General features: G+C 40.3%; 1 protein-coding gene across 7 annotated transcripts in view; it reads right to left on the bottom strand.

The window, feature by feature from the left end:
- The window catches only part of NEK7 (NIMA related kinase 7), a 127,006-nt gene extending 107,402 nt beyond the window's left edge, over window positions 1-19,604 (bottom strand). For 2 of the 7 annotated variants that reach the window (XM_048860436.2, XM_048860440.2), the window contains exon 1: window positions 19,373-19,604. Coding sequence is in view for 1 of the 7 variants with exons in the window: in XM_075131556.1 (XP_074987657.1) it covers window positions 18,886-18,960 (75 nt within the window). In the remaining 6 variants the exon portion in view is untranslated. Of the gene's footprint in view, window positions 1-4,485; window positions 4,507-18,648; window positions 18,800-18,885; window positions 19,103-19,372 lie in introns of those variants that run through there. The other 5 variants (XM_048860431.2, XM_075131556.1, XM_048860432.2 and 2 more) reach the window with 5 other exon arrangements.
- Between the last annotated feature and the right edge of the window lie 3,778 nt (window positions 19,605-23,382).

The raw sequence follows: 23,382 nt of genomic DNA, 5'->3' as shown, positions 1-23,382 counted from the left end.
CCAATACAGAAGTGATTTTCCATCCTCACCTACTTTTAGATTATCAGATGGCAGCAGTGACCAGGGCTGAGAATTTTTCTTTCACATGTTATGATTACCCATTCCTTTATCACTTTCAAATTAGGCTACTGTAATGTGCTCTGAAAGGGGCTACACCTAAAGATTATTCAGAAATGTAGGCTAGCCCAAAATGCCCACTTGCTAAAGGAGTATCTCATTGGGAAGTATGTTACAACAAGATTCCACAATCCACATCGGTAGTGTATTCTTTTTATGGGTGGAGTTTAAAATGTTGATCTTGTCCTATATAAAGCTCTAAATGGCCCAGGACCTGCCTACCTCAGAAACTGCCTCTCTCCCTGTGGGATATTGCTGGAGTTGTGACTGGCAGAAAGTGCTAAACTGGCAGTCCTACATGTTTTCTCAGAAAGTAGAGCTTCCTTGATAATTATTGTGAGGGGTGTCATCTGCAGAGTCTCTGAAAGAAGCATACAGCATAAGTACTTGGGACGCTCTTTTACAAAGGAATACTCGGGGTGGGAGGGAGTGGCACTAACATACCTTGTTTTTTTCTCTTGCCTGTTCACAAAAATAAAATTTCAATTCCACATGTGCTATGTCAGGACTTTATATATGCATATGGGAAGTGTCTTATTCTAGAAAGTGTTTTCATTGTTTTTGGGCAAAACAAAGGGTTGCTCAGTCACATTTCATGGCCCTTTTATCACCCAATAGCTTACTTACACTTAAAAATTACTCAAGGAGACAGGCAGATGACCTCCTATAAACTATAAATTATGGATATCAAAGTTCTACTAAAAGACTATACTAATAGGGTAAACTAGATTAAATATTGGGCTAATCATTTTTTAGGCATTCTGGTACACTGAAAGCAACATTTCAAACTGAAAGCATCCGATGAAGTGAGCTGTAGCTCACAAAAGCGTATGCTCAAATAAATTTGTTAGTCTTTAAGGTGCCACAAATTCTCCTTTTCTTATTTCAAACTCAAAATATCCTCTCTAGCAATTCTTAGATTAGGACTTTCTTCCTTACGAACTCTGTTTGTCAAACCAAAGGACAGTTTTAATATGTTTAGCACCTAGACTGGGCTGGCACAATAATACAGCTTCTTTCAAAAGCAATTCATTTTTAATTTGTAAATTGATCAGTTTTCAGGCTGAATGTGTAAGGATACCTTTTTTATGTCCATAATGTGCTCCGATTACAGTCTTTTAGAAATATATGTAAAAGAAACAAAACCTCTCTTATTCTATATTTCTTTCCTGTGACTGGCTCCCACCAGTACAGACTGATCCATAGTCTCTTTTCTACTTGTCAGTTAGGCAGGCAGCAATCAACAAGAGCAGAGTATTTTGGTCTCTTCCAAAGGGTCTGCTTACCCCCATACATTTAGGGCTTGTTTTCACTACCAGGGTAAGTCGATCTAAGTTACGCTACTCCAGTTACGTGAATAACGTAGCTGGAGTCGACGTAGCCTAAGTCAACTTTCCTTACTCTTCTCAGAGATCTGGACTACTGGGGATGACTGGAGAGTGCTCTACCATCGATTTAGCAGGTCTTCACTAGACCTGCTAAAGCACCAACCGCTGCATTGACTGAAGCAGTGCAGATCTCCCCAGTAGTGAAGACAAGCCCTCAGTTAAGATTTTTCAGAGCTGTAACTTTACAGCAAATGAACCTACCAGCCCTCATACAGGCATTGCTAAGGGCAAGCATCTGCACATGTGGGATTATGTCACAGTAAAGAATCACCGGATACCTAATTCACTTCTAAATAAGTTGCCACCAGAGCATACTGAGGGAATGTGAATAATTGCTTGCCTCTTCCAACAAAAGGTACACATACAGGGGAGTCTTTTAAAAGCCCACTGAAGTCAATGGGAATGTTTCCATTGACTTCAAAAGAGCTATTTCAGACTAAGAGAGAAAAAAAACTCTAGGCACTAGGCCTCCGTTGAGGCAGTAAATTTGAAAAAATTCTATTCAGGCCCCAGTAAGGCCATTGCCTAACAGGATATAAGACACAACTAGGACATGCCAATTAATATAGCCTACATAGGGTCAGAAAGAAACAATACTAAACCACGATCCTCAAAATGCAATGCAGCAACCACAAAGAACCAAAAAAGTAACCTGCATCATTTGCTGAATGTATGCAAACAGCACCAAACAGCCATCTTCCAGAACCAGTTTTAGACCACATTCCATTTTCAATCTAGAATACTGAAGGCAATGAGAAATCTAATCCACTGGGTATAAACCACAGAAGTCTGCTAATCCTCTCAGAAACTCCAAACAGGATAACAGATTTGAGGATTTTCTGAATTCATTAAAAAAAAAACAATCGAGATAAATCCTTAAGTTTCTTCAATACATTTAGGGAACATCTATCATAGCTTTTTCAACTCAGGGTAGAAAAGACCAGGGCAAGGAAACATCCTGAATGATTATGAAAGCCAAAAAGAAAAGGAGTACTTGTGGCACCTTAGAGACTAACCAATTTATTTGAGCAAAGCTTAAATAAATTGGTTAGTCTCTAAGGTGCCACAAATACTCCTTTTCTTTTTGCGAATACAGACTAAAACAGCTGTTACTCTGAAGCCTGTCATTATGAAAGCCAGTGACTACTTGAAGGAAAAACTGGGCAAGATTTAAAAACTAATTAATCAGAAGAGAACATGATCCAGAGAGAAAAACGAAGAAACTCGTTTCTGTACACAATGATACAAGATGATGGCAACTAGGAACACCACTTTCAGAACAGTAAGAGAAGGAAAGCAGAGATGTAAGACAAAAAAAGAGAAGTGTCTCTGTGAACTTAAATACCAGATTAGGAATAGAAATGGAGACATGGTAAGAGGCAAAGCCAGTCAGCAGCTTTACGGAACCTAAAAACCAAGGGAGAATAATCTCAAGGGCGCTGCAGTAAACTGAAGAGCGAAGACATTCTTTTCAACACCATGCAATATCTAACACTCCAAAATGGGAAAGTTACCAGAATAGGTACTGGAAAAGTCCTGAAGGAATTCAGCAAAGAAACAATTCTAGAAGCAGAAAGAACAAAGTACCACACTCTTTCTAACTTTCTCTTCACAGATTCAGTTTGTTTCCTATCTCTGAAGAGGAATTTGTCCTCTGGAAAGTGCCAAAACTCTATGTTTCTACTAATACCTGCCAGACTGACAAGTGGAGGAGGGACCATCCATCAGTCCATGTTGATGAAATCAAATCACCTAAGATCTTGTTTCTTGATCTGAGTGGAAAATCAATGGAGAAAAATCTATACACAGCATCTTACTAGAATATGTTCTAAAAAATGTTAGAGAAGAAATTATTAGAACAAGGTGTGAAACTGCACCCCATATTCTTTGCAGTGATATTATGATGATATAATTACAACAATCATAATGTATTTTATGCAAGCCGTATGAGGCATCATTGGAGAAGTTATAATTTCCTGAATATGATTATCCTATCTGTATGCATGTATCATTTTTGTATCTGAAGTTATGAATATTGACTATGTATCTGTATTTCAAATGTAGTTACACCTGGGTAATGCCCACTAGACAAGATGTTTTCCGTCTAGATAGTGGATGGGGAAGGGCCTATTCAGGGCAATGTCCCATTAGGAAAAAACAATAGGCCTTAAGGGAAGCTTCTATTTCACCTGGGGAGCCTTCCTGAGAATGCTACAGACAGCCTATGAGTAATGGCAGCTATAACTCTACAAGGACATGTGATGAGACCACATCTCTATGCTCCATCTTGGAACGTCAGTATTCTTCCACAAGCTAGTCTGGGAATCAAGCTTTGGTAACAAAGTGTTCCCGCCATATGCGAAAGCGATATAAGGCAGGGATTGACATCATCTGGGTTTCTTCACTCCCCACACAAGACGACTCCTGGAAACATCTGAGGAACAAAGACTGACCTGGGGGAAGTGCTGGACCCAGGCTAAAGGGATTTCTAGCCTATGCATGAAACACCTGGGAATTCCAAGCTGTAAAGCAAGTGCAGCTTGCCCCTTAAGAATCTGCAGCCTGCTTGTATCATCTCTTACGGAGACAATCTGCTATTCATATCTAATCTATTTAATATAGCATGCTTAGTTTGTGTGTTTTGTTTATTTGATAGATAAACTGCTTTGAGCTCTGTGCTATCACTTAAAATCTCTCTTGTAGTTAATAAACTTGTTTTTACTTTATCTAAACCAGTGAGTTGGAGTGAAGTGCATGGGAATCATAACTCAGGGACAAAAGGCTGTTTTGCATATTCCTCTCCACATTGAAGGAGGGGGTGAATTATGGGCTTACGCTGTACAGTTCTCTGTGCAGCACAAGATGTATAATTTTGGGTTTATACTCTAGAGGGGGTAAAACTTAAGGAGCAGGGAGTAGCCTTCCCATGCAGGGGATGGTCAGAGAAACTGCTTGTAACTGCAGCTGGGTACGCCCCTACCTGTATGTATGCTGGTTTTCGAAAGTACAGGCTGGAGGGATTTGCAGCTTGTCACAGCAGTACAGTGTGAGAGGAAGCCAAGGATGATGGGTCGGGAGGGCTCAGTGGTACCCCAGTTCCAGGTGGCACCCTGAGGGGAACCTGTCACACAAGGAATAAGTAAAATAGGAAAAGCCCACAGAATGACTGCTGTTCTTCACTGGAGAGAACAGTCAAAAATTCTGCCTTCATTCACTGAAACATAGTCACCAACTATCCCATTTTCTATAGCATATTGTTTTCCTGATTGCAAATCTAGCGTAAAGATTAAAATAAAAACAAGACTTGCATGAGAGTACGTTTTACATGATATAGATTGCACAAATTAAATAATTTTGGTTAGCTTTCAGATGCCCAATTTTTCATTATAGATTGTATTATCTTTCTCATAATAACTAGTCAACCATTGCTTGGTAGTAAAAGCTGCAGTAGTGATAGTTTTAATGTTATTTATACTACTACTGTCAGATGGCACACGCTGTTTTTTCTTGGGGGGCGGAGATGGCGGTTGTAGGGGAGATGTGCGGTAACTTAGATGCTAAGGAAATTAATTAAAAAAAGTTAACAATTTACATAGTATGTAACATAAGGCATAACTGAGTAGGGCTTGAGTTTGCCTAGAAAGACTTGTTTCTAAATGTCTCTACAAAATATACTTAAAGTGCTACACTTTCAAAAATTATTCCTAGTTCTCCCATTCCCAATCAAGTATATCTCAAAAGAAAAAAGGAGTACTTGTGGCACCAGAGACTAACAAATTTATTTGAGCATAAGCTTCCGTGAGCTACAGCTCACTTCATCACTCATGAAAGCGTATGCTCAAATAAACTGGCTAGTCTCTAAGGTGCCACAAGTACTCCTTTTCTTTTTGCGAATACAGACTAACACGGCTGCTACTCTAAACACACAAAGGTGCTTTTACAATATGGTGGAGTGCCAAAGTTATAAACCACACACACGGAGAAGGGGTGTCTTTTCATAGAAAATACCTAAATAGGAATTTTGTTGTTTTGAAAGCAGTGTTGGAAATATGTCAAATGCCAATGATTCTCTGTAAAAAGGTGTCATTACTAATAATCTCATCAGTATAAAGTTAACATCAACCATACAGCATTATACTACTGATTTCCATTTTTGAACTTCAAGTGAGGATCTTTAACTGCTGGTGCCAATGGACCAACTTTAGACATCTTCTCAAGGGAATTTATACACTAACCACATGGATATACATAAAAAGCCTTAAAAAGTCCTGATTGAGCATATGTACATGCAAAGGGTTAAGTCACCATATTGCTACTGCACACATCAGGCTACAGGAATGTAAAGTTATGCTGTTCATAATGTGCTGGATGAATCACAGGCAGAACTGAAACTTCTTTATAGTAAGGGATTAATGTAGGATGTTTACCTTCATATATATTGTTGTTTGGGCTGGGTTTTTGCCAGTTTCAACTGTAGTTATCATTTGTCAGTTAAGAAACAGCTGAAAAGCAATGATCAACTTAAAATGCCTAAAAGCTTTCACACTCCTCATTTATTTCCATCAAATGGTCCCCCTCTCTAATACCAAAGCTAGTATTTAAAAACAGTGTTTTGCTGATTATGATACCTAAACTTTACAATTAGTTTTACACGTTTATATTAACCGTGTTCATAGATAAAGCATTCCTATCTCAAGGACAACCTCTTCATATGAGAAAATGAAAATACAAGATTATATTCTTTGTTTAGGTATACAAGTATGGAAATATTTTATTTGCATTTGTTTAAGCCACAGAGTTCACATTCAGAAGGCTTTGCCTCAGGGCCCAAATTTAAACCCTGACAAAAGAAATACTCGTATCTTGACCTGAACAAAACTAAAAAACGGTTTTCTGGAACCCAACATTTTTACCATTAAATGCCTTATTCAAGTGTCCTGCCAAGACAGAAAATAGTTCAAAGTGACTTTTTATCATTATCTGTTGGATCTATAACCTGAAGAAGCCACCTGGAGTCTATTATGCAAATACCTACCAACAGAGTTTTTTAAAATGTTAATTATTTTACCCCTAGACAGTAACGGTTCTCAATGTCCATATAGGTTTCAGAGGAGCAGCCGTGTTAGTCTGTATGCGCAAAAAGAAAAGGAGTACTAGTGGCACCTTAGAGACTAACCAATTTGAGCATAAGCTTTCGTGAGCTACAGCTCACTTCATTGGATGCATTCAGTGGAAAATACAGTGAGGAGAATGATATATACACAGAACATGAAACAATGGGTGTTATCATACACACTGTAAGGAGAGTGATCACTTAAGATGAGCTATTACCAGCCGGGAGGGGGTGAGGGTAACCTTTTGTAGTGATAATTAAGGTGGGCCATTTCCAGCAGTTGACAGAAACGTCTGAGGAACAGTGGGGGATGGGAAATAAACATGGGGAAATAGTTTTACTTTGTGTAATGACACATCCACTCCCAGTCTCTATTCAAGCCTAAGTTAATTGTATCCAGTTTGCAAATTAATTCCAATTTAGCAATCTCTCATTGGAGTCTGTTTTTGAAGTCTTTTTGTTGTAATACTGCGACCTTTAGGTCTGTAATCGAGTGACCAAAGAGATTGAAGTGTTCTCTGACTGGTTTATGAATGTTATAATTCTTGACGTCTGATTTGTGTCCACTTATTCTTTTATGTAGAGACTGTCCAGTTTGACCAATGTACGTGGCAGAGGGGCATTGCTGGCACATGATGGCATATATCACATTGGTAGATGTGCAGGTGAACGAGCCTCTGATAGTGTGATGATGATCACATGCATCCGATGAAGTGAGCTGTAGCTCACAAAAGCTTATGCTCAAATAAATTGGTTAGTCTCTAAGATGCCACTAGTACTCCTTTTCTTTTTGCGAATGTCCATATAGTCCATCCTGTCTAGTAGCTAACAAGCATGTGCAATATGCTTGCATGCTATAACTCTATGGATTTTTATTTTTAAAAGGGTTATTGGCCTTTCTAAAAAAATTTCCATCCACTTCCCCCAAAAAACCCAAGCACACTGACACACAGTATTTTTTTTTTTTTTTAAAAAGCACCTGGAAAGTTCTATTTTGCAATCTTACCTATTAAATATTTAAACACAATTCAGCTGAAACCACATATTTTAAAAAATTAAATGGTGACAAAGGCCACTACTTTAATAGCCGAATAGATGGAGTTGTTTCAGAAAAGCGAGATTAAAATGTTTTGTCCATTTTACTTTCTTCTACTTTCTAGAACTGCTCTTGATAATGAACACAGTTGAGCAACATCAATCAGAGCAGTGGAAGTAATGTCACTACTCTACACCTTCAGTGTTATATTTACCACGTGAGATTTACCTCACGTAGACAGTACACAGGAAACAACAGCTTTGTATTTATTTTTAAAGAGTTCCATTAAAAAAAAATATATACTGTCAGAATCTTCCAGGTGTTTTGTAACACAGCAAGGTAAAGTACAATACATATATAATAATTTATCTCAATTCAGATCTCTTATCCAAGATATTTAAAAATACTGTCCTCTCAAGGCAAATATTACCTATGTATTTTAGTGATAGAATTAGCTCTGCAGAGTCTTATATGGCAACATAAAAAAGGTGATTTACTTAATATTTCTCCTTCACACACATCCTGCTATGTACAACCAAATTTAACTAGTGCAGAATCTTACAAATACAAGTATTCAAGTGTCACATCCAATTTCAGCCTAGAGTATGTGTGTCAAAGGTTGTCTACCCTACTATAGTCCTAAAAAACATTTTCTTTAAGTCTACTCTGTTAAATGTTTTTACATGCACTCAAAATCTAGTATTTGTCAACTTCTGAAAATCAGAAGAGTTTCCAGAATGCTCATCACATGCATGAGAAAACAAGAAAGAAAACTGTGAAATATGGATTTTTCCCAATTTGTTTCCCAATTTCCATACCCAATATGCTCAGTTTAAAAATAAAAATTCTAAAACTTCATTGTATATTAACAAATGTTCTTTAATATAATTGATTTTAGAAAATACTGTTTAAGTAATATGAAACCTTTGCTGAGCATGTGGGAAGAGGTACAGAAAGGGTGTGGATTTAATGTGCGAATTATGGGGAGTATGTGAGCAAGGTTCTACAGTACTGATGAGAATCCAGCTTTGCTCCCACTCTATTCTCCCTAGACTTGATCCTGTGAATTTCATCCAACACTATTTCCCCCTACACATATGAACAAATGGAGGAGTACAGATGCTCAAAAGACATACATTTGGGAGGGAGAAGGGAATAAGATAGCTGTAAATGGTTAACCCTTCAGCATTATGTCTTGTTAAAATTCAAACTATGCAGGTATGTTAAATTACACAGTTTGATTTTTTTTTTTTTTTAAAGTGGCAAGCCAAAAACAGTGTCCAATAGAGCAGGTTAAAGCTGTAACTAATGTAGCAAAAGCTAACCAAATTGTAATTACATAGTTCATTTAAATTAATTTATATTTTTCTGATGTGCCCCATAAAATAATGTTGAGCAGGTAAATATGTATAGTAAAATATTTTAAGAGACTATTACACAGGTATTGCACATAAACTAAATAAAAACTTCAGTTCAGTGGCTGACTGAGATTTTCAGTGCATATCTAAAGGTAAATTTTGTCTAGAAGACTTCAGAAATGACAACTACAGCTGTTTGTATAAAATGATACTTTAAGACAAAAATCACACAATCTTGAAATTCTATTTAACGCCAACACTTTGTTCCTATATACATCAAAGCACTTTGCAAGAAGGGTATCCTCACTACTGCAGTTTACTTAGCAGCTCTTCTACTGTACTTTCAGTTGTTTTTCCAAGTTTAGCTGGATGGATGATACTCATCTGGGTTGTAATTGCCAAGATACATTTCAACAAAATCACTCATTCACCTTTACACCACTGGAATTCAGGATTTCCTGATGCTTAACAGGGGTGCATTTTACATTAGTGGCAAGAAAACCTGACTGAAAAAATAACTTTCCAACTAATCGGAATAGCAGCAAAGATCATATAAAGTATTTTTTCAGTAATTTATTATAAAGCACCTCTTCTTTTGACTAACCTAGATTATTAAAATTAAGGGTTTGCCTACACAGGGGTTTTTTAATGGATCAAACTGAGTTAAGTCTGTTTAAACACACACACACTTAGACGTGCATACTGTCAAGTCAATCAATCATTCTATAAAATTACATGTTCAGATAATAGTTTATAACAGGATTAGAACTGATGACGAAATAGAGTGACATTCTTCAAGTATTTATAATAGCCAAGCAATTATTGTTATTCCATTAAATATGAAGGAGGAGACTGTAGCTGGCCATGCTCAGGGTTCGAGTAAGTGGAAGAATGGGACACAAGGTTCTCCTGTCACTGTAGTTAATCCACCTCCCCAAGAGGTGGTAGCTAGGTCAACAGAAGAATTCCTCTGTCGATCTAGCACTTTCTACACCAGGGGTCAGGTCAGCATAACTAAGTCTCCCAGTGGTGTGGATTTTTCACACCCCTGAGAGACGCAACTATGTCGATGTACGTTTCCAGCACAGATTAACCCTGAGTGTGCAACAGACCAAATTATCCAGGTCAGCTGGACAGCCAGCTGCACAGGGACTAAAACAGGCAGGGAGAACTAAGAGATGAACAAAGTACAGAGCAGTTCAAGACGAGAAAAGCACGGGTTAAGAACTCAACACCTTGCATAGACTTCAGTTTCCAACCCTGGATCTGGCCTTCTCGCTTTTGCACAGGGCCACATAGTCCATCTAAGTTACTCCAGTGTGCAAGCTCAGAAAACTGAAAATAGCCTGCTAGAGGGTTCTTTCATCTTTCCAATTTGTCCGGTTAGGAATAGGATAGTTCCCTTCAACCAGACCATTGTTTTCAGTGTACACACAGTAAGAAGAGGATAAACTTTGGGACATACCTAATCAATTTAGTTTAGCTTTGTAACTTAACTGTCAGCCAGAAAAGAGGTGCTACTGGCCCTTTACATTTCTTCCCTGGTTGACTAACATCTGTCAATGAGGGGAGGAAAATCACTACACCTCTATCTCTCAATACTGTTTCCAAAGCCATATTACCATATGTGGCAGAAGTACGCATGAGTGAGCAGTTGTTTAAAAGAAAGTAGCAACCCTTCTTCAAAATAACGTGCATTCAAGACAGCATCACTTTAACGCAAGAGGGCTTGCAGAGCCCAAGCAGGCCAACAGCTGGTATACAAATTTGGGCTGGATAGCTGAATTAAACCGATTAAGTCTCCAGACAATCCATATCTGAAAAAGTCTTCTCTACTTATTGATCTGATAACGTTATCTCATTTAAAGACATTTTTCTATCATGCTTAGTTTTCTCTAAGTAACCAAGGTTGATATTATCCCTGTCCTCCCTCCCCCCTTCTTCTTGCTAACATTTTATTACCCTCTTGTTGAGTGATCTCTGAAATCAGTTTGCAAGTTGCTTTGGGCAAGGCTCACATCTGTATCTGTTTTAGGACATATTTAGAACATCTGTGTTGTTAAAAATAATAAATAAAAATAAGATTATTTACTCCAATAGCATTAGAAAAAAGTTTTCAAAACAAAACCACATACGTTGCATGAAAAGCCTACTCAAGGTGGCTTCTGGGACCCATATAGAATCAACCAAATAATTAACATTACATTTAATGATTTGCACTTTTCCCATTTTTGTCCACAAGCATATCGCATTATTTTACTTTGAGTTATTTGAATTGGTCTCTTGCTATTTACAATTCAGATTTCAAACTTTTATAAAAAAAAATTGCAATGTAACTTAAGAGCACAAATTTCAAGTTGTACAGTCCACTGTAACATTTGCACTTTGTTGCTGTTTAGTTATGCAACTCATCCAAGGATCAGAAACAGTACTATTTAACAAGTGTGTTGGTTAGTTACTGAAGTCATTTATTGTTGTCATTCCCTGAATGGACGAGTTAGCTGATCAACAAAGCAAACTACAAGTATCTTGGTATCACACTGACCTCCAACCCAGCCAACATACTAGAGACTGCCATTTCCCCTCCAACTCCCACAGCCTCAGAAGCGAGGGGTGGTGGAGGGAGAGGAGGCAGCGGGGAAGGATTTGTCTGAGCCAGCAGGGGAAAGACAACCTCTTGGTCCTTTTTTAAAGAGTACACCCCTCCACCCTCTTTGTGGGCATTCAGCCTCCTTGTGGCCCTGAAAAGGAGAGCACTGCAGTGCATGATGGTACACAAGGGTTTGGCAAGTCTACTGGTTCCCACGCATTTAATTAGAGGGTTTATAAGCCCTCTCCCCCAGCCCCGTGGGCCGTTCTGCTACATATTCACCTGCAAACTGAACACACCACGCACATGTTTATTCATTTCATTAAGAACTGGAAATCTCAGGCAAACTATTATACTAAACTCTGTCATTCACCCAACAAACTGAGAAACCCTTTTACTATACAGAAAATACAAAGTAGCTAATAAGGCCAAATTGAAAGTTTTGCTTCCTATTAGCCAAAAATTAGTGACATTTTCAAAAATGAAAATGTTTCATTATTTGCTCCCTTATAAATCTTGAACGAACTTCTAGTCCTGAGGAGTCTGTCAACATAAGGCTGATACACAAAAACTGAACACTTGGCACATCAAATTTCATAGAGCTTGAGTTGGCCGAGCACAATTTTTGTGTTTGAGGAATAAGGTTTCAAATGGCCGCTACCACATTTTTTCTGGTGGTGGTTTTAGGCCATTAGGCCAACACAGGAGCTACATGCAGATGAAGGCAAATGTTTCTCAAACAGTGACTATCAGTCCAGCACACTACAACAGTTGCCCACCAGTAGACAGAGCAATTTCCAGCCAAGATACTCACCCAACTCCCCACTGTTCAGACTAGGGTGATCAGATCAGTTACCCAGCAAAAAGTACTGTCACTTTCCAGTCACAACGCTGGATCTTTCTTCCTTAGCTATTTGGTGGCCTGCAACTGAAAATTCAGCCAGCCCACTCATGACTTCTCCTCTCCAGCTCATCAGTAAGACAAGTCAGGTTCTTTTATTTACTTCCCTGTGACCTGCATAGTTTCTATTGTATCTTTTTATTTGGGTCTCACACTCAAGTTTAGACAAACGTCCTTCAAGTATGTCCTGTTTATTCTTCAAAGAAGTACTCCTCGATGGTTATACATGTACTGACTTGCCTAGTCGAGTGTTGGCTTATGAATATTTACATGCATTAAAAATGGTAACTATTTTAAAAAGGTGTTCCAATCCAATAGATACACGCACCTATTCTGAATACATGCATAACAGAAGCTTGTACCATTTCTTCAGAGAGCTTTATAATAAGTAGAGTCATGGGGATCTCACTTAAAAAAAAAAAAAAAAACAACCCACAAACCCTTGTCCCTGCAATTCTTGAGAGCCCCACTGGCGTAAAAATTCTGTGCATTTGCTAAGGAGCGGGACATTTTCCTTCATTTCCATTATACCTTCTCTTCAGTTCCTCAGAGATCTAAAGAGGAACAGACACTCCAGCTTGCCATATTCAGTAGAGCCACTGGGTGAAGGAAACAAAGGACAAATTAAGCTTGATTCAGGTTTTAATTATGTACAATAAAATAAGTTACTCAAGCCCAGACTAAATCAAGGGGGTAGGTCGATCTGAAGTTACATATTTTACACTAATTAAGTTATGTAACTTAATTCAACGTAGCTTAGACAACTTACAGCAGTGTCCATACCATGCTATGTTGTCAGGAGACCCTCTCCCATTGACATAGCTTCCACCTCTCAGAGTCATGTAGTACTGAAGTCGACAGGAGTGTGCTCTCCCATTGACTTATCGCATCTGCAACAGACCCGCTAAATTGATGCCCGCTGCATCGATTGCAGCAGCACCAATTAAGCCAGTAGTGAAGGCAAGCCCTCAAAAAGAGATGCATACATTTTACTCAATCAACTAGATTTTACAAATGAGTTAAGAGGAGGCAAATGATAATTCAAAAGGCAGGAACTACCCTTAGACATACCATATTATTGTTCGATACACAAAAGCCAACCTCTAATTTTAAAATTTGGTGACACTACATTAACGAATTGAAACATCTAATTACAACTCTATAGCATAATCTTGACTGCCAGGATCTTTTCCAGATACACTGACCAGAGCATATATATAGAAAAGAGACTCCAAAGAAACAAGTCCCACAAAACTTGTCTATGTTATGTGAAAACAATGTACTTTAACCTATGCTTTCACCCATTCCTGCAGCTTACCACCTCAAACCTTGTGCCTTTTTCTAAATGGGGTGCACACTCACAATCTTGCCATCAATAAATAAAGCACATAGAACAAATTCTTCCTGGGGAGATGAAAGGAAGAAGAAAAAGGAACCACAGGTGACAACTGCTAGATCTTTTAGTGAATATCTGGAAGATGCTCAGATCCCACAGCAAAATCTGCAGACTGGGAATCTGAACACAACAGAATCCAATGCATTTTTCTACTACTACTTTTTTTTTCCCTCTCATTTCTGTATGAATTTCAACTTTCTATTATAACTATCCACTGCAGTCATTTGTACAGGAACCAATAAAACAAAGTATTTAAAAGAAAAATAACCCTCGTGTTCCTCATTAATGCCAGATATTTTATGAGGAATAAACTATTTTGGAAAAACTGGGAACTAAATAAAGTTCTAAAACTCATTACTTGAGCTTAAAAACAGGTTTATCTTTTTTCCTAACAAGAATCAAAATTTTCTGAAGCGTCCAACTGAAACATCTGCCAAACACCAAAAAAGATGCAAGAGCAAATATCCCTCAGGGAAAGAAATTTAGATCTTATCACTAGCATCTCAATGACAGTCAAATGTATGCACCTTAGACCATGAACAGGATACAAATATAAATTAATCCAATGGATCTAAAGTAAATCAAATTATTAAATTATAAGACTTGGATCATTTTTTTTTTAACTACAAATAAGGTCAACACATTTAAGTGCAAGCTCCTGAATGTCAAATAAAGTTAACAGTCAGTGAATTGCCTCCTACGTTCAATAAGAAGCAAAAGCTGCTGGTCTAACAAAATTAATACAGTTCCTTAGCATAGCAACAGAGGTTATCGTAGTATTATCTTTTGAATTATAAACATATTGTTACTTTCCCTTACATAACTCCATGGAAAAGTGTACTGTTTAAACAGTACTAGATAATGGCACTTAAAATGATTAACTTTTTAACTACAAAATCATTATTATAATACTGGAATCACAGTTGTCTCACATTTAACATGTATCAAAGAAAGCTTATCTTCACTAGAGAAATAATTTGTCTAACCACAGATCTCTTTCTCATGATTCTAAAACATCCTGTAATCCAAACAAAAGAAGTCCTTCAACAGTATCTTAGCTGTGTTATGACTCATATTGACTATCTTTACACTTACCCCTAAAGTTAAGCTCAACTGAGCCGGAATCATGTCAGCTGAATCATTCTGCTGCCCATATGTGGTCAGTGTCATGTTACAACGGAAGTGGCAAATCAGTCCTCCAAAGGCTGCCCACAATGCCCCAGGGACTGCAAGAGTGGCCTCTTTGGCCATCTAATTTCCACTGGCCTAGGGTCAACCTGTCCAGAAGCAACTTACTTGTATACACTTCCCAGCACACATACGTAGCCTGTGACTACATGCTGCTTCCACAGCAACCAACTTCTTTTGGCAACTGATCCATAAAGTTATTACTGATCCATATATTTCCAGATCATTGATCTATATTAGATAATTCCATACTCAAGAAACAGTTTCTAAATAGCTGTAGGTCCACCATTGGGGATAAACTGCAAATAATCACAGGATTTTCCCTAGGGGGACTACAGAAGTTATAATAGTTTCTTCCCACACTTGGCTGAATCACCGCAAGATCCCTGAAAGCTCTGCAAAATCATCCATAATGCACAGCTGCTTGAAGCAGTATCAAACTCTGGAATACATACTCACAAAGCACGCCTGAGTATAGCACGAGCATAGATGCAGGATGTCACAGGAACTCCACTAAGGGCAGTCTACACAGACAGCAGCATAGCTGTATCAATGCAGCTGCACCGCTGCAACATCTCTAGTGAAAACGCTCTATGCCGATGGAAGAGAGCTCTCCCATCGGCATAATAAAACCACCTCCAGCAATGGCAGAAGCTATGTTAGCAGGAGAGCGTATGTCAGTGGAAGACCTTATGTTGGTGTAACTTATGTCATTCAGGACAGAGGCGTGGTTATTCACAACCCGGAGCGACATAAATTATGTTGACGTAGGCCATGTCTATGCTACAGCCTAAGTTTGTATGCCACCTGTGGGCACACGGTCTCACTAGCTACAAGTGAAATAACTGCATCGAGTTAAGTACAACAAACACAATTCTAGTTCAGATAAGCCCCCAGAAAGCTAGAGATACAGAAAAGAGCAGAACAGCCCATCTACAGCTACTGCCTCATATAGGAAAAACTCAGCAGTTACACCACACAATACCACAAGATTCACTTTTCTGAGCCAAGTGCTCTGAACAATAGTTTGAGCTCCCTAACTTTTGTATTTGAAAACATTAGTCAAAGTAACAGGTTTCAGAGGAACAGCCGTGTTAGTCTGTATTCGCAAAAAGAAAAGGAGTACTTGTGGCACCTTAGAGACTAACCAATTTATTTGAGCATGAGCTTTCGTGAGAAGTGAGCTGTAGCTCACGAAAGCTCATGCTCAAATAAATTGGTTAGTCTCTAAGGTGCCACAAGTACTCCTTTTCTTTTAGTCAAAGTAGTTACACATCATCCCTTCATTTAATTTCTTACAGATTGTTGTACGCTTCTACGTATGCCTCACTCTTAAAGGTGATCTACTTTTTAAAAAGGACCTGTTTTTGCTTTCCTGAAATCATTTCTTTGGTAGCAATGGGGTTCTAGCTGTGTAGATCTCATCGGGCCTAGGAAGACACTTTGATGACTGGGAAACCTAGTGAAGTAACAAAAGCATAAGAATGAAAACTGAACAATCGAGAGGGGGAAAGGATTTTTAGTCAGACCTGCTTATTTTTGTATTGGCAATTTGGCTTCAATGACCATCCAAATTGTTGATTAAAGGAGATCTGTGATAAAGATTCAACACCTCTACCCCTTCAGCTAAGTTGTAAGATCTCGTAAAAAACGTACTCCAAGCGCCAACAAAAGATCCTTCAGGCAAACCAGTGAAAACCTAAACTTTTATTTTAGACATATTGGGAATGTAAAAACTAAATACATAAAAAAAGGGGGGGAAAAATCAGGCCTCTTTTATATATCAAAGAAAAAAACAAGCATTTTTTTAAATGCTTTGCAAGTCAAAACTGAGATTCTTCCTTTTTTAAGGATAACATATCAAGGAGGTGAAGAAACTATTGAATTTCTTCATCTATATTCTAGTCTTATTGCTTTCTACTCTTTTTCCATTTCTAATGCAGCAGAAGTGAGTACAATATTTCAAATATGGATACTTCAGAACTTCTTACACTGCAATAATATTGAATTGCATTCTAGGTAGTCTCAAGAAAAATCAATATTTGAATGGAGTTATTTGTCTTGATTTACAGATCTCGGAATCACAATAGTTATTTTACTCCTATGCATTGTCCTAAGTGTTATATACCCTTCTATACTGTGAACACTATCTAGTGTTAGTTGCACAAGGCCAGTTGACACTGAGTCAACAAAGCTTGTGAATGTATGGGTTAATGTGCCATTCACTGTAAATTCTACATCTCGGAGCTTATCAAATAAGTAATTATTTATTGCAAACCCTATTCAAATACATTTCTTATATAAAGAAGTGAACTCAGCACTCAACTGGCATGAGAAGTGAAAAGACTTTCAGTCTATGCAGAGGAAATAAGTGTTGGACTGATTTAAGAAACTGATTAATGGGCACTAATTTGAATGTTTTTTTTTTCCTTTCTCCAAAGCACCACAAATAAATTTGAAGTAAAAAAAAGTTTCTACTGCAACTCTGTGGAGCTCCAAAGCTTGTCTCTTTCACTTCTGAAGAAGAGCTCTATGGAGCGCCAAAGCTTGTCTCTTTCACTAACAGAAGTTGATCCAATAAAAGATATTACCTCAGGCGCTTTTTGTGTTCCAGGGACCAACACAACTACACCACCCCTGCAAATGTAAATGATCAGAGATTCAGCATTTTAAGAATTTTAGAACCTAAGACCAGTATTATAGTCCTGGGCCCTTGTTTTTCTTTTAAAATTTAGTTCTACAATTTGAATTCCTCCCATATAATTAAACTTGATGAAAATTACATTTATTGCAACAAAACAAAACAGCGACTCATATCTCACATATTCAAAATTACTTTGGTTAAACAGGATAGTAGATATGGTCAAAATATAAGAGATTATTCTACTATGCTTTATGAAGTAGCATTGACAAGTATAAATGCGGAAAACTTCAACACAAGCTAGAGGTACTGGCAAAATCCATAGTTAGATACAACATACTATAAGTTTCAACATTAATACTAAAACAATAGGTACCTCATATCACCATGAGGATGACCCTACACAACTAACTTTTCAGTGGGACTACTCATGTGGGTAATGTTACTTACAGAATTGAGCCTATATTGACCAAAAAATTTCCTAGCACTATTTGAGCTCCAGCCCACCTGCAAGACTGGAACATCCATTCAATATTAAAAAAAACACCAGATATGCCATAAAAAGTATCACAACAAAGAAAAACGAAAATATATCATTTTTGAAAGGAAAGAAGTTTCCGTTTTAATTTTAACTTTAAGAATGACATGAAAAGGTGAGATTAAGAGAGAAAGGAGGATGAGAATAACCTACAAAAGCCCTGTAAAGATATGCATGTGTAAAAAGCGTTTGCATGTTCAGAGCCAAAGAATGACTAAATCACAAGATGTAAAATGAGGTGGAACAGACCCCATCAACAGGATTACCTTTAAAAAAAAAAAACAACAACAACAAAAAAACCTATACCACATTTTCTCCGGCTGAGGGACAGAACTCCCCCACCATCCGCAGCAAAAGAGAAAGGTATTCAAACAAGTCCTACCATGAATAAGCTAGCCTCGAAAGATAGTTTTAGCCCCAACTTAAGCAATGAAATTCCTTGACGTTAAAGCTTTTGGAGGCCTGAGCCGCCCCTGTTCGCTACGGACTGTTTTCTGCAACCCTCTCAGCCAAAGACCGAGCAAATCCGCCTTTTAGAACCTGTAGCTCCAGGAAAAGAGACCCCTTAAAATGACGCCCAGTCCGAAGCGCAGCGAGCCTACATACAAACAGCCCCCACCAGAACGAGCACCGGCCGGGGCTGTCGCCTCCACGCTGCTGCTGCTAAGGGCACGGGGCAGGTGTTGCCGAGCATGGGACAGGGGCTCCAGAGCCCCACGGCCCAGACCGAGAAGGAGACCAGGTCTCAGCGACCCCCCGGCACTAAGCACGTGCCGGTACCGGTGCCGCCGCCGCCGCCGCCCCCTCAGAGTTTCACTCTGCACAGGAGTCAGGCTTAGGACACACGCACGCACACGCTCTCCCCACCCCCCGCCTCGGGCGGAGCGGCAGCAGCTGCAGCCAATGGGGGCCGGACCACTAGTGATGGTGGCCAATGGGGCCCGGCGGGAGGTGGAATCGTCCTCGCGCCGCGGCTGCCCTGTGTGAGGTAGCTGCCTGCAAGGAAGGGAGATTCTTGGTTGCGGCCGCAGCCGCCGACAGGGGCGGTCTGGGCTCCGCACCCCAAGCTCCCGGCCCCGCGGCCCCTTCCTTCCCCCATGCCTCACCAGACAGTTTTCGGTCTCCCGCCTCCTCCGCGCGCCGGGGCTCCGGAGCCGGCCTCGCTGCCTCCGCGGAGAGATCCTGCCGAGTCAGGGTCAGGCCGGGCCGCGCCGGAGGGACGCTCGCTGCGGGGCTCCCCGTGCGCGAACCGAGCGGCCGCGACGGTAGCAGCCCAGGCTCCTGCTGCTGCTGCTGCCAGGACTGTAAACATCCCGGCATCCCCGAGGGGAGAGAGGCGGGGCCGGCTCCGGGCTCCTCCTCAGCGCGGGCCCCCACCCCGTCCTCCTTGCGCTGAGCGGCCCGGGCGCGTCGTGTGCTCGGACAGCGGGGTGTGCCGCCAGGAGGCCAAGCTCGCCCTGGGGAGGTAGCTGGGCCGCGCGCATCGGAGCTGCTCTATCCCCGCAACTGCTGTTGCGGCAGGAGTTTGGTCTGGCTCGCAGAGCCCTGCAGCGCCCAGCGCGTGCCTCCAGGCTAGGATGGGAGGGGGGGTTCTGGACTGGGGAGCGCCTGGTGCTGTGGCCAGGCCGCTGTCTGTCAGAAACAACGTGCCTGGGTGCTGCGCTGCTTTGGAAGGGGCAAGAGACTGGCTGTTACGCTGTGAAGAACCTAAGGCAAACCTGCAGCCATGTTTTTGAACCCAGATCAGATGTTGGGTGCTGCGGCAATTCCAGTTCCGGTTGTGTTAGCAAACTCTGCTGCAGGGCTTTAGCAATTCGTAACAGCCTAGCTCGTCCTTGGAATTGCAGTGCGCTTAAAAATGAACTGGTCCAGGACCAGCTCCTAAAAAGAAGTGGAGAGTTCATCCATGCACAAGCAAATGTATTCTCAACCAGCTACCTTCTTCCTTTATGCAGTGGAGTTTGCGACCAGAGATTGTAAACTCTCTCAGGCTGGAACTTATTTTTTATGTGGTGGTACATTGTCTACCACAGAAGTATCCTAACTCGTGCCAAGACCTCCTAGGCACTACAAAATATACAGCAGCTCCCCTGACAGGATTGAAAGGGGCTCAGCAGTTTGAGCTCTTATTGAAGTAAATCAGAGCAATAAGAGCCCAGGATTTCTGAAAAGCAAACAATGGGTCCCTAGAGAGAACCTTTTATTAGATCAGCCATCTACCTGACTTTGTCCCTGTTTAGTGTAGGAAAAGGAGGTATGTTTAGCAAACATGTCAGCTAGCACATGATATTTAACATGTTTTTAAACACAACTAAGCACCTAGGTTAGACAGTGGTGTTTACAAATGTTAGCTGGTCATAGTTCCCTTGAGGACTAACCATAATCCATTAGAGAAAAATGAAAGCCTCCTACCAACCAGCAAACAGAATATTCCTGGCTTTCTAATGGCATGTTTCCTGTTTCTAGCTGTTCTCTCCTAGTGGGAGAGAACTGAAGTTAAACCTTTGTTTAGGAATTAAAAATAAGAACAGCTTCCCTAAAAAGTACAGAAGAGAGAGTAGGCTCTTCTCTTTCTGGAGAGATGGAGAAGCTCTCCCTCGAGATCCTGATCCTCTCTGAATGCTGAAATGAGGACTCAAGAGGCACAAAACACTGGAGTGGAAGCAATATGAGGAGATGGTGCTAGTCTAAATGTTGTACCAAAATGTTGTACCAATAAAATAAAAACCAGCAGGATCTTATTAAAGGGAAAAAGGCAAAATACCACATTTATTGTGAATACAGAAAGAATCATAGGAAGCAGTTAGTTCTAGTTATAACATTCCATTCAATCTCATATCTATTCACACATTCATTCATACAAACACACACAGGTTCTGCAAGGTTGTTCTCATAGTTACCAGCCTTAGAGTTGCTCATGCCAAGCCACTGGCCAGGTGGCCTGGACATGAGGAGGGAGCAGGGCCTTGTCAGATGCTCATCTGATGCTCCTGGAAGTTGGTTTGCAGAATCAGACCCCCAAAGTTCTCACTTTTTAGAGTCTATTTTTATAGGAATTTCTTCCTATGCCAGTCTATGGGAATTGCTTCATCATGCTGTTGCTGAATCAATCAGCAGATAGCACATTCCTGACGGCTCCAAGATGTTATCTTGTTCTTTGGTTCTCCCATTCTTGAGGCTGTTGGGTGGATTCCAGTCTGCCCTCCGGGGGGGTCCTCTGGTTATTTCCACTTGACGCCTTCTTCAGCCGATGGACACTGGATTCTTAGGCTGGCACCTCCCTGATCATTCAGTTATTATCCACACCAAGCATCCATCCACATACATCCTCTATCTCTATTTTAATCACAATTGTTAATACAACAAAAGGGTGGGGAGTCTCTGGGTGTTGTTTCTGTTGTTAGAGTATTGCTTTGAGTCTCTCTCTCTGTGAATTGCTTTGAGAACAGACTCTGTCTTAGAATGTACTAACACAATTAGCAGCTTGCAAGTTTCACACATAGAGGGAGAGAAACAGTACCAAAAACCAAGAGACTTCTTAATTAGTAATACCCTGGAATTTAAACTATGGGGAATCAAACTCATTTGTGATTTTAATACAGAACTTCTTTAATATGATCCAACATAAAGAGTTTGAGGTTCTCAGTGGGTATGTCTACAATTCAATTAAAAACATGCCAGCTAACTCGGGCTTAGGGACTGTTTAATTGTGTAGATGTTTAGCTTAAGTCCTACAAGCCCGAGTCAGCTGGGCCAGCCGCAGGTGTCTAACTGCAGTGTAGACGTACCCAGTGTTCTCCCCCAGTAGATGAAGCAGCAGCAGCACCTGACAGGGAAAGAAGAGAGAGTTATATGTGGGAATTTTCTGTCTCCCTCCCTTCCAGAAGAAGAATTAGGGACTAGCATATCATCCTTAAAAATCACTTCTTAATCTAAAATTCAAGTTCATGAGGGTGCAATCCACAAAGGTGCTTAGGTGCCTGAGTCCCATTTTTAGGAACCACTGTGATCCACAAAGCTCCCACTCAGCTGCCATCTAACCCTGTAGGTGATTATACTCACAGGGCACCTAAGTTTTTGTCTCTAGGCATGTGCATTGCTACCTCACTGTAGGTGTCCAGGCACTTATCTCCTGCCTAAGCCTCACAGCAAATCACAAACCAACAAAGGCTGCTGCCTGAGTCACATAGATTTTTATGTCCAGAAAGGGCATTCATGGTCACCTAGTCTGACCTCCTGCACATTGCAGGCCACAGAACCTCATCCATTCACTTCTGTAGTAAGCTGAGTTATTGAAATCTTTAAATCTTGATTTAAAAATTGCAAATTACAGAGAATCCACTGTTTACTGTAATTCAAACCAGCAAGGAATCCATGCCCCGCACTGCAGAGGAAGGCAAAACAAACCTCAAGATTGCTTCCAGTCTGAGCTGAAAGAAGATGATAGTCAGTTAGACCCTAAGCATGTGGAGGAGACCCACCAGCCAACCAGATACCTGGGAAAGTATCGCAGGGACCTGATCAGAAGCAGTCTATAATAGCTCACACAAAATAGCTATGAAGTTGGGGAAGAAGGACCTCCTTTATAATTGTTTGCCTAGTGTGAGCTCACAGGATGTGAGAGACTCCTAGTTCACGTCCCCTCTCCTGAACTGTCGAAGGGATTTGAACAGGGGTTGGCCACATTTCAAAGGAGTGTCCTAACCACTAAGCTATGCAGTCATTCTAACTTTCACTGGCCAAATATTTAATTATTAAAGTATTTAATCTGGAACAAATTCATTAGGCAAGCTTGAGGAAGCCCTAAACCAGCATATTACATAGCCCAGTGGCTAGGTTATGCACCTGAAAGGTAGCAGGTGCCTCTTCAAATCCCTTCAGAAAGGGGGTGGGGGACTTAAAGTTCTTGGCTGAGTACCCTATCACTTGGCTAAAAGTTATGAGGGAGGTCCACACACACATCCACCAGTTTTGTGTGAACTTGCTAGAGGGGCTGATCCAATAGGCAGCCTTTCAGTAGGATTTGTTATACCATCAACCTTTGTGTAGATGCAAACCAAATTGGCGAGCACTCCTATTTTGACACTACTGATACTTTAGTTTGACAACATCCTGT

The sequence above is a fragment of the Caretta caretta genome, chromosome 8 (assembly GCF_965140235.1).
Source record: "Caretta caretta isolate rCarCar2 chromosome 8, rCarCar1.hap1, whole genome shotgun sequence".
In the NCBI taxonomy this organism is placed as follows: Eukaryota; Metazoa; Chordata; order Testudines; family Cheloniidae; genus Caretta; species Caretta caretta.
Note: the sequence above shows the minus strand (reverse complement) of the source record. Positions and strands in the feature narration are given on the sequence as shown.